The 12,778-nt window shown below is 45.3% G+C and overlaps 1 protein-coding gene across 2 annotated transcripts in view; it reads right to left on the reverse strand.

Moving 5' to 3' along the window:
• Positions 1-1,588: 1,588 nt before the first annotated feature.
• Positions 1,589-12,778, reverse strand: part of LOC119450645 (MAM and LDL-receptor class A domain-containing protein 2-like) — a 137,871-nt gene continuing 126,681 nt past the window's right edge. For both annotated transcript variants that reach the window (XM_049666102.1, XM_037714159.2), the window contains exons 32-35: positions 8,398-8,472; positions 4,465-4,671; positions 2,452-2,545; positions 1,589-1,726 (exon numbers count right to left, since the gene is read on the reverse strand). In XM_049666102.1, coding sequence (XP_049522059.1) covers positions 2,457-2,545; positions 4,465-4,671; positions 8,398-8,472 — 371 coding nt within the window. In that variant the 3' untranslated portion in view covers positions 1,589-1,726; positions 2,452-2,456. The remainder of the gene's footprint in view (positions 1,727-2,451; positions 2,546-4,464; positions 4,672-8,397; positions 8,473-12,778) is intronic.

The raw sequence follows: 12,778 nt of genomic DNA on the forward strand, positions 1-12,778 counted from the left end.
GCGGTGCCCCCTCATCTTCTTCAGTGCCTTGCGCTGCGAAGGCTACGGCGGAGCGGGCAGTACCCACAACGTTCCGCCCATTGAACGCCACAGTGGCGCACAGTTGAAATTTGATCTTTTGATGTTCACGGAGACGCCACTATTTCCGATTTTGGCGCCTAAAACGTGCCAACCATAGAGTCACTATAGACAACCAAACGCTGTTGTCATCAGCGAGCCGCAGTGCGCTAAGCGAACAGACTCGTCGCGGCACTCCGCGGCGGCCACGGTATCCGTGCCACATGCCATACTGCGGCTACATGCAACTGCAGTGCGTATGCATAGCGTTGGCTCTGTGCACGACAGGGTTTGAGTCCGCGCTCGGGTTCATATGTTCCTGTCTGACCACGCTACGTGCGTGGTGCGGACCAGCTTTGTTCTCAACCATCTTGACCGACGGATCGTAGCCACATCCAACTTGCGCATTTTGAAGCGCTGTCAATAGCTGAATACGAAGCGAAGTCTGCCAAAGCATCTACCCAGGAGCGGCCAGGAGTGAGAGCGCACTGGCAAGCGTGCGTGTGGTATGACCTTATGTTTCGTGTGGTTCGAGGCTAGTTGAGTATTCAAAACTAGTCGTAATTAGCGAGACCGAATGGCTACGACATCAATAAGCAAGCTGGCTACAGTTTAGTTCCGACGCAGGCGACCGCAGCCGAGCGCGAGCACAAGATAGTCGGCTTTTTCCGGAAGTACGTAATTCATATCGAAATTCAAAAGCTGATTTTCGCTTACTTCATGCCGGTTTATTAAACTGCCTTAATAAATGTGCACAATAACAATAGCAAGGAGCTCACTGATCTCAGCTATTGGTCAATAGAAGCCGCAGAAAATTATATCAGGCGATGAAATCAGGAAATCTGCACGCGCAAGTTGGAATCAGCTAGTGCAAGACAGGCGTAATTGGTAATCGCTGGGGGAGGCCTTCGCCCTGCAGTGGACATAAAAAATGGACTGATGACAAACGCTGACCGGTTAAGCTATCGAGCACATAGAGCACCCTTCGCTTCAGTGAGGTGTCGTGCTGGACACTACTCTATGTAAAAATGAAAGCAGCCCACCTAAAAGAAATGCAATCAAAAAAGCTAAAGCTTATCGTTAATTTGTATTGACACCATACTATTCATCAACCTAACATGCCACTGAAGGTCATACTACATACATCTGCTCAAGAGAGCGAATGTTTTTAGGATTTTCGCCTTGTTTAATCTGAGACATCACAGTGACGGCGGTGTACTGAAGTGGTTAGCGGCGCACCCGACAAAGTGAACAATGTGAAATTGCCCTAAGATTAGAAGTGCTTCTGAAGGCAAATTAAACCAATAAAAGAAAAAAAAAGATTAATGCGCCTGCGTTTCCGCATCATGAATTCGTTCCTACTATGACAGCTTTCAGTCGTTTTGAGTTTATTACTCATTGGATGTATTTGACTAATAGCACTCACCATGTCGACGGCCATCCGACCCTGTTGGAGGTGAGTTCTCTACGCTTCCGACGGCTGAGCGACGCCAAGACATAGCGCCATAATTCAGTTTGTCATTGGTGTGCCAACCACACAAGCTTTCGCTGAAATCACACTCGCCGCAATCTCTCTCGTCGGCGCCGTTATTGCAGTCGACCACAAAGTCGCACACCCGCTCAATGGTTATGGTCTGGTTGCCGCAGTCAAACCTCTCTGTTGATGACGCTGCAGAGACGAAATCATAAAAAGAAAAGTCCTGCTTTGAGCAGATGTGAGCGTTGCCGAAACTTCCCTGATACCTACACTGAACCAATGAATGTCGTATCAATGAACTATGTTCCATTTGCATTCAACCACACTGGCTACACTTAGCAGCTCGCATCTTACAGCCATAAAATTCCTGATTTCGTCACTCCCTCATATTACATTAGTTCTAGAAATGAGGGAAATAGATAATCTGGGCTCATAATCTTGATTTATAGTCTTAAATATATCAAAAAAGAATAACTTTTACCTAGGAATACTCGGAAGGCTACGTAAGCTTGAATAATCTTTGTCGTCTAACATACACCGGCTGAAGTTCTAAACCCAATAAACTGGGCATTCTCCGAAACTCTCTAATATAAAAAGCACGATAGCAAGGATCAGTATTGAAATTTCTGGGCATTATTCATTATTCTTGAGGCTTTATAGCATCTCTATTGCAATAGTAGGCTTCACAATATTAGTATGTGCGACAAATAGTCCTTTCGCGCTGCAGATTCATACTAGATGTAGATGTCGCGGGACTAAACTTGCCACAACAATCACTTGAGGCCCAATTTTTAAATATGCCGCCAAATATAAGCAGAGGACGACGCTGTCACGTGCAGTGTCCTCTCCTTGAGTTAGTTACGTTCTTTTTCGCGCCTTCGTCTAAAAGAATGTGTATTTTTTAATGCATCACTTACTCGTCTCATCGCAGGCCAACTTGCTGATAAACATGTCGTCGATCGCAATAAAACCTTCCGGATTGAGTCCAGAAACTGCGACAATAGGATCCTCCTGGGGAAACGAAAAACAAATAGTGTATGCATAACACGTGCCACAGCCAGATCATGCCTCCCACGCCTCCGCCCCCCCCCCCCCCCCCCCCCGCACCCCCACACACTACACAAATTATAAATAGCGACCATAGCCAATAAACTGTGTCGGTGTTTAGGTAACTACTTGTAAAGGCATATCTTCGATGACCGCTGCTCAGGCGTCCACCGCTTACGATAATAATCGGCGTCATAAAAAAAGATCCCCGAGAGGATTACAATTAAACCACAGCAGTAGCAGGGAATTTTGGTAACATGGTTACAGAAATTTCAGGCAGCACAGAGAATAGCATACACGGATGAACTTCAAGACAAGCTTCCAATGAACAACCTTCAAGAGAAGGGGAATTGTGCCTACTGCGTGTATATTAGGCTTGTCCTATAGCGTAGCTTGGAACTGGTGTGCTGACTTCTGCGGACTAAGCTCACTATGTTTACCACAAAAACATATTAGGCAGTGACTTGGTACATGCTTTTAAGAAAGCCTTAGTGAAGCAGAGTGTGGCTGCAGCTGCTACTGTCATATTTTTGGACAGCGAAGGGGAACTCAATTGAAGTTCGCGCCTACAAAATGTAGCCAAACGCATTGGAACACTACTATGATAGGAGAAAGTACGTCTATTCCCAGTAACCGACTTCTTGGTTTTTATAGAAACATACATATAAAAGAGCCGGTCGACGTGGTAGATGTCGCCATTCTGCCATCAGCTATAGAACACTTCAAGAGGCGGACACTGCTTTGAAGACAAATTGCAGAGGTAAGCTCGATAGTTAAAAAAGTTTAAAAAACGGCACAATTAATAACATTATTGTACATGTTCCAACTTTGGAAGTAGAGCCCAACCATAATCCTGTAATCTTTATTTGTTTATTTATCCTGTGCTTAGCATCAGTTTCAAGACATATGCCTTCAGATCTCTGGAGAAGTGCATTGAATTTCGACTTCAATCTTGTCAGGAGTGTGGAAATTGGAGCGTCCGCAATCATCAAGAAGAAAGGGAGAGAAACAAGGACGGTAAATTAGCGCAAAAAATGCTAACGAAAATCAATGTTTCACGAGGACACCAAAGAAATATCTTGGAAGAATCACGCCAAATTCTGAACTGAAATAGACATACCAAAAATATATACTCACGCTAGCTACGTGATGTCGCTAGCCTGATTCAAAGGAGGTGCAATTAATATAATCCCCTAATTGCGTCCCCTAGTTTGACATTATGTAAAGAGATATCCTCATTACCTAAGTTATTTGAAGCGTCCTGAAAAAAATTGAAACAACTCCGGGAATCATGTTGTACTATACAGTCGTGTTAGCTCGCAGCTTTCAACTTTCGTATTAGTACTAAGGCTCCGGTATAACGAAACATACAGCAGCTATAAAGGATCGAGGCTGATTTCAGGCAACGTGATGAGTTCTTTTTACGATAAACGAAGCTCTTTTTAAGATATCAAAGCATTTGGCCGAAGTTATTCCAGGTAATGTATAAGCCAATAAGAATGACATAAGAATAAGCGAGCCTCCCCCCTCCACCCCCCAGGCATGCACAATATGACGAAAATCATGAACCAGTGCAACAGCCTATATTCTCTTTTTCGCTTCAAAATCTCATAAACTGAATCGAGAACAATTCGTATGGCAACGACCCGTAAATTGCAATATCTTCCACAAGGTAACAAGTTAGACATATGTAGGAATTTCTTTAATAGTCCCTCGGGCATTCCGGTTCATTGTGCAAACATTGTGCGCCTCTTAAGGCAATACATTTGGAAAAACTGTAATTCCGCTACCTGCCACAGGAAATATTCAAATATATGTGTTTACTTTTAGGAAAAACATAAGATATAACTCCTGTACGATGAGCGCTATCAATACGCACTCACCCAGAATGTTTGGTGCTCCACTTGGTATCTCTTCCACACACCATTTCCCTTCAAGATTGGTCGATCTTGCACGTACAGCACAACGCCATCGGAGAGATCTGGTAGGTAGTACCAGAAGGAGATGCATTGATAGCGCATGGGCTTCCCTCAATATTAAGGATGTCCTGTTCCCCTTGACGCCCGTGTTCTTGAAGAGAAGGTAGTGACCTGAAAAATAAGACCCGAGCTTCAGGCACTTAGGTTTCAACAATAAATCAATAGTCAGTTGCAGCAAAACTCATCTCAAAAGGCTGCAATCTCTTGTCTATACACAGATACCATAGACACCATGCTGGTCTCAACCCACGACGCGACGTGTGATCGAATGTCGGGACAGACTCTGTTTCTTTGTCGTGATTTTGGCTGAGGTATCCACTATGCTATGAGCTAATCGCCACTGCTTCTCGTATCAAAAATAAATTTATTGTTTTGAATTTTGTGACACTTCCGGCGAAATCTACGCCGTGTCTTGTAAATCGCAGGAATGTCGAGTGAATAAATTCTCACCCAGTTTGAGCTCAGTGACGAGGCCAAATAAATTTTGTTTTTCAATTTAAGAAAACGTAGCTCTATTTTTGAAGAATGTTCTGTATCTTTTCGGCTTATACTGGCTTCGAGGCAGCAAGCCAGGACTTGTCGGGTTATGTACTCATCGCTAATAAGCCTGGTTTTATGGAAGTCAGTGACGCGACCGATATGATAAGAAGGGATTTCGAAGTGCTTCACCATACACTGTTAGTCAAGTACCGTATAACGTCCGGTACATGCGGTATATTTCGTTCCAGCGTGAACTACTGCATATAAACGGACTTTCAAGCAATATTATGCGTGACAATAGCTGCGGCGGCAGGCTAGGCCCGCTATATGCGGCCACGAGCGGACGCAACGCTTATATGCAGCCTTGCAAATTTGGCGCGCAAAAAAGCGTGCCGAAGCGTTGAGAGAGCGTTACAAAGCAAAAGCTGTAAGGAGCAGTGAGGGTAATGCTTCGAGGGAGAAAGTAAAGCGAAACGCGAAAGGAGAGAACGAAGAGAAACAAGTCGACGCCTCCGCGTTGCTTTGATGGCGGAGGAGGAGGAAAGGCTGCGCCGACCGGACCGGGAAGGAGCGCGAACATGGCGTATGCCGGCGTACGAGGCAATTGTTTTCGGCGGTAATTATCGCCATATCTTTGTACCGGCGACGTTATGCGACTGTGGTTGTGTTGTGAAGTAATCTGGCCGCGTCGGTGAACGATCTCGGTGATGTCAGTGATGTTCAAATCCACCGTTGTTACCGGAAATTGCAAGAAAAGCAGTGCAACTTCGACAACTCGTGCGAGTACGACGGCCACACGGGCGATCAGCGGCGGCGGGCCCCCATGTGCGCTAGATTGGCGGGCCCAGGAGTGCGTGCTGTAGAGCTGTGAACCTGTGCCTATTTGGTGGGCGGATGTGGAACATCCTCCACGTGACGTATGTGTAACATACGTCACATGTATCGTGACGCCATCGGGCTAAAAAGAATGTTCTACTTCCGCCCACCATGGTTCTGAGTGGCGCTGGCTAACACTCCTAGGGCTAGATCTAGTAAACATAAATACCCAAGTTAGTGGACGAATTGATGGCCGTCGCAGTAGCACAATTGGTAGTGCAACTCACGCGTAATGCGGAGGTTGCGGGTTTGGCTCCCGCCGGCGACAAGTTATCTTTTCGTCCGCTTTCATTTCCCGTTTCTTCATTATTTTCTACATCCCAATTTCAACTACACTTAATTTCCCCGATGCTTTCCTTGGCTTCGTTGTCTGTTGGCTTTATGTGGTCATGACTAATAAAAGCGAGCCCCTCGGTTCCCATTATTCTTTCAATTTCCTATAAAGTGGTTCTATGCAATGTCTAAGAAACAGGGCGCAAAACCACTGTGGATGTCACCTGTCTTTAAATAAATAATTTTTTCGTAAAAAAAATACCCAATGGGCCGCATAATTTTGAGCCGCATAATTTGAGCCGCTTAGTAAGCCGGACAGATTTGATCTGAAATACTGCATAAAAATTTGGGCTTATGCGTGACGTCCACTAAGCGGCCCTACTATGGGCCGTTTAAATGCAGGCCGCATAAGCAAGAGCCGCTTAAAGCAGGCCGCATACGCAGTAGGCCGCTTACAATGAGCCATTTATAAGCGTCGAAATTTTGATCTACTTTCCGCCCTATATGCGTTGTTTTAAGCCGGTATTTGCTAAGAGTGTACCAAAGGAGTAGACCTATCACGAGCAGGCGAATAGCATTGAAGAAGACGTATACGTTCAAATTAGCAAGAATATGTGCTGTAAAGTGAAGTGAGGAACACTTTCCCGTCGTGAGCTGTGACGTACTGTAATGAAAGTAAGTCAAATACGACGTAGCGCCAGTCGCGTTCGTAAGGTAGCGGTTGTCGGATGACACTTTGGAACTCTGTTCTACATTAAAGTCGAAATTTCAGCTTTCGCTTGAAGACGAAGTGGTGAAAGCGATAGCATGGTTTAGCGCTGCACTCCAGCTCCCTGCAACAATAGCGGACCTAATTTCAGCTAGCCAGCGCCCTTTTGGGCGGAGTGAAACAAGTTGCGGTCATGTTTGTTGTCTTCGTCAGTCTTGGCTAAATGCTACTGGCAAGGTTCATGCGCCTCTCGCACGGTGATCGAAGTGTGGTTCTCGACAAGTGTGGCTTTTTGAACGTATCGCCTGTTCTCTACAGTGCACACTCAAGAATCCGTGCATATTGAAAGGCTTTTCCGGAAAGCCAAATCGCTGAAAGGAAAGCGGTTTCCTCTACCATGTGTACGGCAGAGAGCAGGTACGACCAGCATCGAGGGATTTTTTCATTCTTTTTTTTTTTTCGTGCTTAGCACAGGAGACTGATTTGCAAGTCACTTAATCTGTCTGTGGCGTCATTTTCTATATAAGTGCCAACCTGCGGTACAAACTACCTCTACTCGCATTGATTCGTGCCAATTACCTAATCGGAATGGTATTCCCTTCCCTCTTGCATCACCAGCCACCCGTATTAACGTTCAAGACACATCTTCTACAGCAATGCAGCACAGGTGTACCACTCATCCTTTTGTTGACAAGATGACATTAACAGTATATTTTAAATAAAAATAAATAAATAATACCGAACCTGTATTCCCGTACGTCAGGCACCTATATTTCAAGTGATAAAAAAAAGATGTAAATAGAAATATTCTCATCAGAGTAATATTTTGTAAAACAGTATGATTAATGTTTAAAGCGTCTCTTAAAATAGTTCAGGAAAAAGAAAGTAATTACCATCGCACATTACACAATAAACGTTTTTCCTCTGTATCAGACAAAGTGTCTTGGAGGCACTCTCACAGTGCGTTTGTATCCAGAATACATGAACGCGTACCCGCCGTGGTTGCTTAGTGTCTATGGTGTGGCGCTGCTGAGCACGTGGTCGCGGGATCAAATCCCGGCCACCGCGGCCGCTTTTTGATGGGGGGAAATGCGAAAACATCCGTGTACGTAGATTTAGGTGCACCTTAAGGAACCCCAGGTGGTCCAAATTATTCCGTAGCCCCTCACTATGGCGTGCCTCATCATCATATTGTGATTGTGGCGCGTTCCCCTCATAATTTCATAAATATACACAAAAGCACACTGCGATGGGTGGACTACTTTGGAAACCGGTGCCGCCGGCTGTGTGTTTTCTAGGCGTGTTTTCTAAATTTCCTGGTGAGGCTGCCAATTGGCAGTTCAGAGACTAATTGGCAATGTAGTCAAACTTAATCATGTTTCACGTGCCTTTTACGGCCAACTAGCCGCTGACGCGCTGACATGGCTATGAGTTCAAGGTTGTGCAGACGCTGCAGTATAATACAAAATAGCCCGTGGCATGGCTCCAGGCATACTCACCCTCTTCGGTTTGCATCGTGTGGTCTCGGGGCAGCTTGTCGAATGATCCTGCTCGCTCCACTTGAAACGCAACCTCTGATGGCGCAGCATGCATCAAAAATATATTGAATACGTTTAGCACTTCCCCATAACTCTATTGCGTTTTGATGGCAGACAATTCAACAGCAAGAAAATGTTCCTATGTGCTTGCGTTGGTAATATGTCGTTACAGCAAATGTGGCGGAAATCTGGTCCCGACACAAGCCTCTTCCTGCCCCCTATAAGCCTGTCTCTAATAGCATTTTTTATTGCGATAGCAATTATATGGACACTCCAAAGCAGATTTCTGCCGTCGGCGTCGCCGTCGCCGTTGCCGTCGCCGTCGCCGTCGCCGTGAGGTTCCGTATGACGTCAATGGAGATGAAATCGTCACCGCCGAACGCTGTATGTGCGAGTGAAAGGGCGCGAGGGACGCGCGCTTTCAGGGGAGTGAACGCACGGCGGAGAACAAACGCGCGTTCTGTGCCGTGCTCCCTTAAGGGCTGCAGAAGTAGGCGTCTCTTTCCTCCTTTACAATCACCATATATGTAGAGAAAACGCGCCTTCTTCTGACGCACGAAAGGCCGTGGGGGGGGGGGGGGGGGGGCAGGGAAGGGAGGCGACGTTTAGCTGCGGCACCAAGTGCCTATTTATATCAGAGGCTCCGGCAACAGTCACCAACGCCGCACGCATTTTGTGCGAACGCGGGCAAAACGCCGACGGCGTCGACAACAGTGCTGTGTGTTGCCGGTGCTCCTGCATGTCGAAGTTTGTACAGCGGATAAAACTACTATCCTTACTCCGTATAGCTCTCTACTAAGTTGCTATCGCAATGGATGCTTCGCCTTTCGGGTGAAACTGCGACAACTTTTTGTAGCACAAGCAATTACGAGGAACATCGTCGTCCGCATTCACGTGCCTTCTAAGCTCTGTATTCAGAAATGCACCAAAACGTCAAGCCCTTGCTTAACATTATCTATGCATAACGCCGGACGTGAACGCGCTGAAGGAAAGCGAATGAGAGGAAACGTTCACTGAAGCGTCAACTAGATCACGTGAAGCATGGGCTTAACGTTAAACCACATTTCTGAATACAGGAGTAAATATGCAGATGAACTGAAGGCGCACGAGGTTACTTATTGCAATTACATTAAAAATATTTTTAAAAAATATGCCACTCCCACGTGCATGGTAATCGATATTACGCGAAGCATTTTTCAGGTAGCTAGATATCCAGCATTGTTCGAGGTACTGCAAGACGTGACAACATCGACAAACATGCTTGTGCAAGGCGAGCAACTGTGTGTTTATTTTTATGTGTGCGTTTGCGTGTGACTCAAGCGCGTTTGTAGCGACCGCAACAAGCCGACGGCAGTGCGGCGACGGCGATCGCATCATGGCAACATCACTGATCTTTTCTGCTCCGGTGAAGAAACGTTACAGCTTGTGCCGTTAAGACCTAGCCTGATCCCAAAGGTAGTAGAACGTTGTACAGCATCTACGTAGTGTTAGCTTTGAGAAAATAAGTGGGAACGTGGGCCTATCACCAAAGGTGCGTAGTACATATTTCTTAGAGTGATAGCGGCGACAAGCGAAGACTGGGAAAACTAGGGCGCTCTCACTTTGGTAAAAAAAAACTTATGGCTGTGCGACACTAAGCACACGAAAGAGAGTGGCAACTTTGACTAACGTTTGCGCATTTCATTCCTGCATCCGTGAAGTGAAGGAGACTTGCGCATGCGCACTTACTATACTACGTGAGGTATGCACAAATTGTCTCAAGTACCTATTGGGCGCCGGCACTAGAGCAGTATATATAGGTGCGATTGTGAACTAATAGTTACATCATCGCTCATCCTTTGAAGACAAGGTGTTCTCTGCAGACGTCATACGTAGTAAAAGCAGCGCGAAAAGAGCGGCAGCACACGACCGAGTAAGTCCACAGGACAGGCGCTGATCCTGTGTACTTCTAGGTGCAATTCTGCGCCTCTTTTGCGAACTTCTTTTACTTGTTTTGCCGCTCATTTTGCGCTGCTTCCAGCCTGAAGCTCAAGCCACTTACCCAGTTTTACACTCTATTGCACTTCATACGTGTTTGTCGTATCTGGAATGTGGTCATCTGTGTATCTAACCTCTTTACAAAACGGGAAATTGTGTTACTTTCGAATGTCGTACCGAGTCGCAAAAGTTATCAAAATGTAGGGCCCAACAAGACAAGAAGTGAGACTTAGTAGCCGAGCAGGAGAAAAATTACGGTACGGGCATAATCACCGCAACTGCATTAGGAAACTGAACACATTGCACAATAGACTGCACAATCTATGGCATCGGCCCGCCGGGCCTCTTGTGCAAAAACAAAGGCGTGTCAACCAAACTCGACGCAAGAGAAGACAAGTTTGACGTGCATACGCAGAAAAAAATTTTTAATGAATGAAAAGCTTGACTACACTAAAAGAAACAAAAAGTGCGGAAGAAATGTAAGGTCTGAGAGTGCATATATTGCAAATATATGCACTCACTCAACATTGCATCATCTATTTTGCCCCCAATTTCAGTACACATAAATAATAAACCATCAACGTCTACTTCGTCTTCTTTCGCGTTGACTTTTGTTAAAGCACCTTTTTTTATTGAACACGCCCGAATGCCCGAAACGACGCGAAGCGTAAACGCACCCACCCATCCACATCTGGCATGTGGCTGGTGTAAAGCAAATAATGGTTCACATTAAAAGAAAAACTAAAAAAAAGCACTTGAGATATTGTTGTGCATAACAGTGGAGACGTAAAGTTGGAGAACTAGCTTTTTTGGGAGCGGTGTGCCAAAGTGTGCCACAAAGCAGAGAGAGAGATAAATAGACGAAAGTTGGGGAGGGGGACGAAATGAGAGTCCAGGTTTTAGCAGCAAGATACCACCTCGGAGAAAATGTGAGAAAAGTGAGGTGACCGAATTAGGATTTCCTCGACACGGAGACGTCTAAATGTTGCTTTTCGCGTAATCATTGCATTTCGATGTACTATCGACCAAACAAGATTGCGGACCACGGGATCTCAGAAAACGCTAAATATCCGAGCAACTTTTAAACGTAGCCAGCAAAACCGTACATCACCACCGTGTTGTTCACATATACCAGTAGAGGCTTGAAATGGGAATACCAGGCTGCGTTTTGAGGCTGCGGAGGTGTTCAGCCTTTTGTCAGATCCCTAGGTCCGTAAAGTATTTTTGGTCGATAATACATCGCGTGTGCTAGGGCTATTTTAAGTAGATAATAAGGCGTCGCGTGGTAAAATGCTTGCCAACCTAATTGCCTCGTTTTCAATGAAAAGCGCTCACACCATGAGAGTCCTGAACTCACGTTCACAAAATTCGCACCGCCGTGCAGTCTCGCATCCGACAATTTTGACGCTGTTCTTTTGGCTTTCCTAAGTATGCAATTTATCCGAATTTTTCCTATGCTAGCAAAACAGGATGCATATACTCTCCTCGTGAAAATGCCGAACACTGAACTGAGACGGAGTAACAGAGTGATTCACGTTTCGATTATGTGAATATTTGCACAAAATCAATTATTGTCGTTTCCATCCGATCTAACAATGTAAAGCCTGGATCTTGTTCAAAAGTCTGTCTTAGAATTTTATGTAGGCTTGTTGAATGTAACATTTTTAGAAATAACTTGTTCGTTACTGCATAACTGTGAAGAGCTCTGTAACTTGTTTACACTTGCAAAGAACGGATTTAGATAACGACTGTTATATAAAAAAATGCATGGTATTGGAAACAAATACATAAATATCCTCTCTTAGAAATCTCATCTTTACCACAGGGGCAATGAACTGCCTGTTGTGAGTTCAGCAGTTTAGAAGTACGAAGACCAGTTAAAACTGAACGAAGCATTGCAATTTACCATTTGAATGTGTGAATAATTTACTAGTGATACTCGGTATGAAATCAGCATTATTTCCTCGTTATTAAGGCGAAAGCCTTATATGCCTCATCGTTCAGCCGACCTTCAACGTCCTTCAGCAAAAACTGTGCGTCGTCGAAGCGAAATCGTACACGATGACGACTCGGTGTAGTAATCACTTACTACACCGACTTGGCATCGTGACTTACTTATTTCCAAACGCTCACGCAACAATTCTGGTGGAGCGCGGGTCAAACAAGCAATGTTCATGGGACAATTTTGATGGTGCGCGGGTCACCGTTTTCATCGTGGTAATCAGGGTAGAGTAATTTCATGCACTCGAACCAATGACCTTCGGTGGGAGTCGAACCCTTGAGCTCATGTGGGAGTCAACCCCACCACCTTTGGCGTTAAGGCTATGTTAATTAAGGCACAGGTAATCGATAGATTTAATTATTG

This window comes from Dermacentor silvarum, chromosome 4, assembly GCF_013339745.2.
Source record: "Dermacentor silvarum isolate Dsil-2018 chromosome 4, BIME_Dsil_1.4, whole genome shotgun sequence".
Classification (NCBI taxonomy): domain Eukaryota; kingdom Metazoa; phylum Arthropoda; class Arachnida; order Ixodida; family Ixodidae; genus Dermacentor; species Dermacentor silvarum.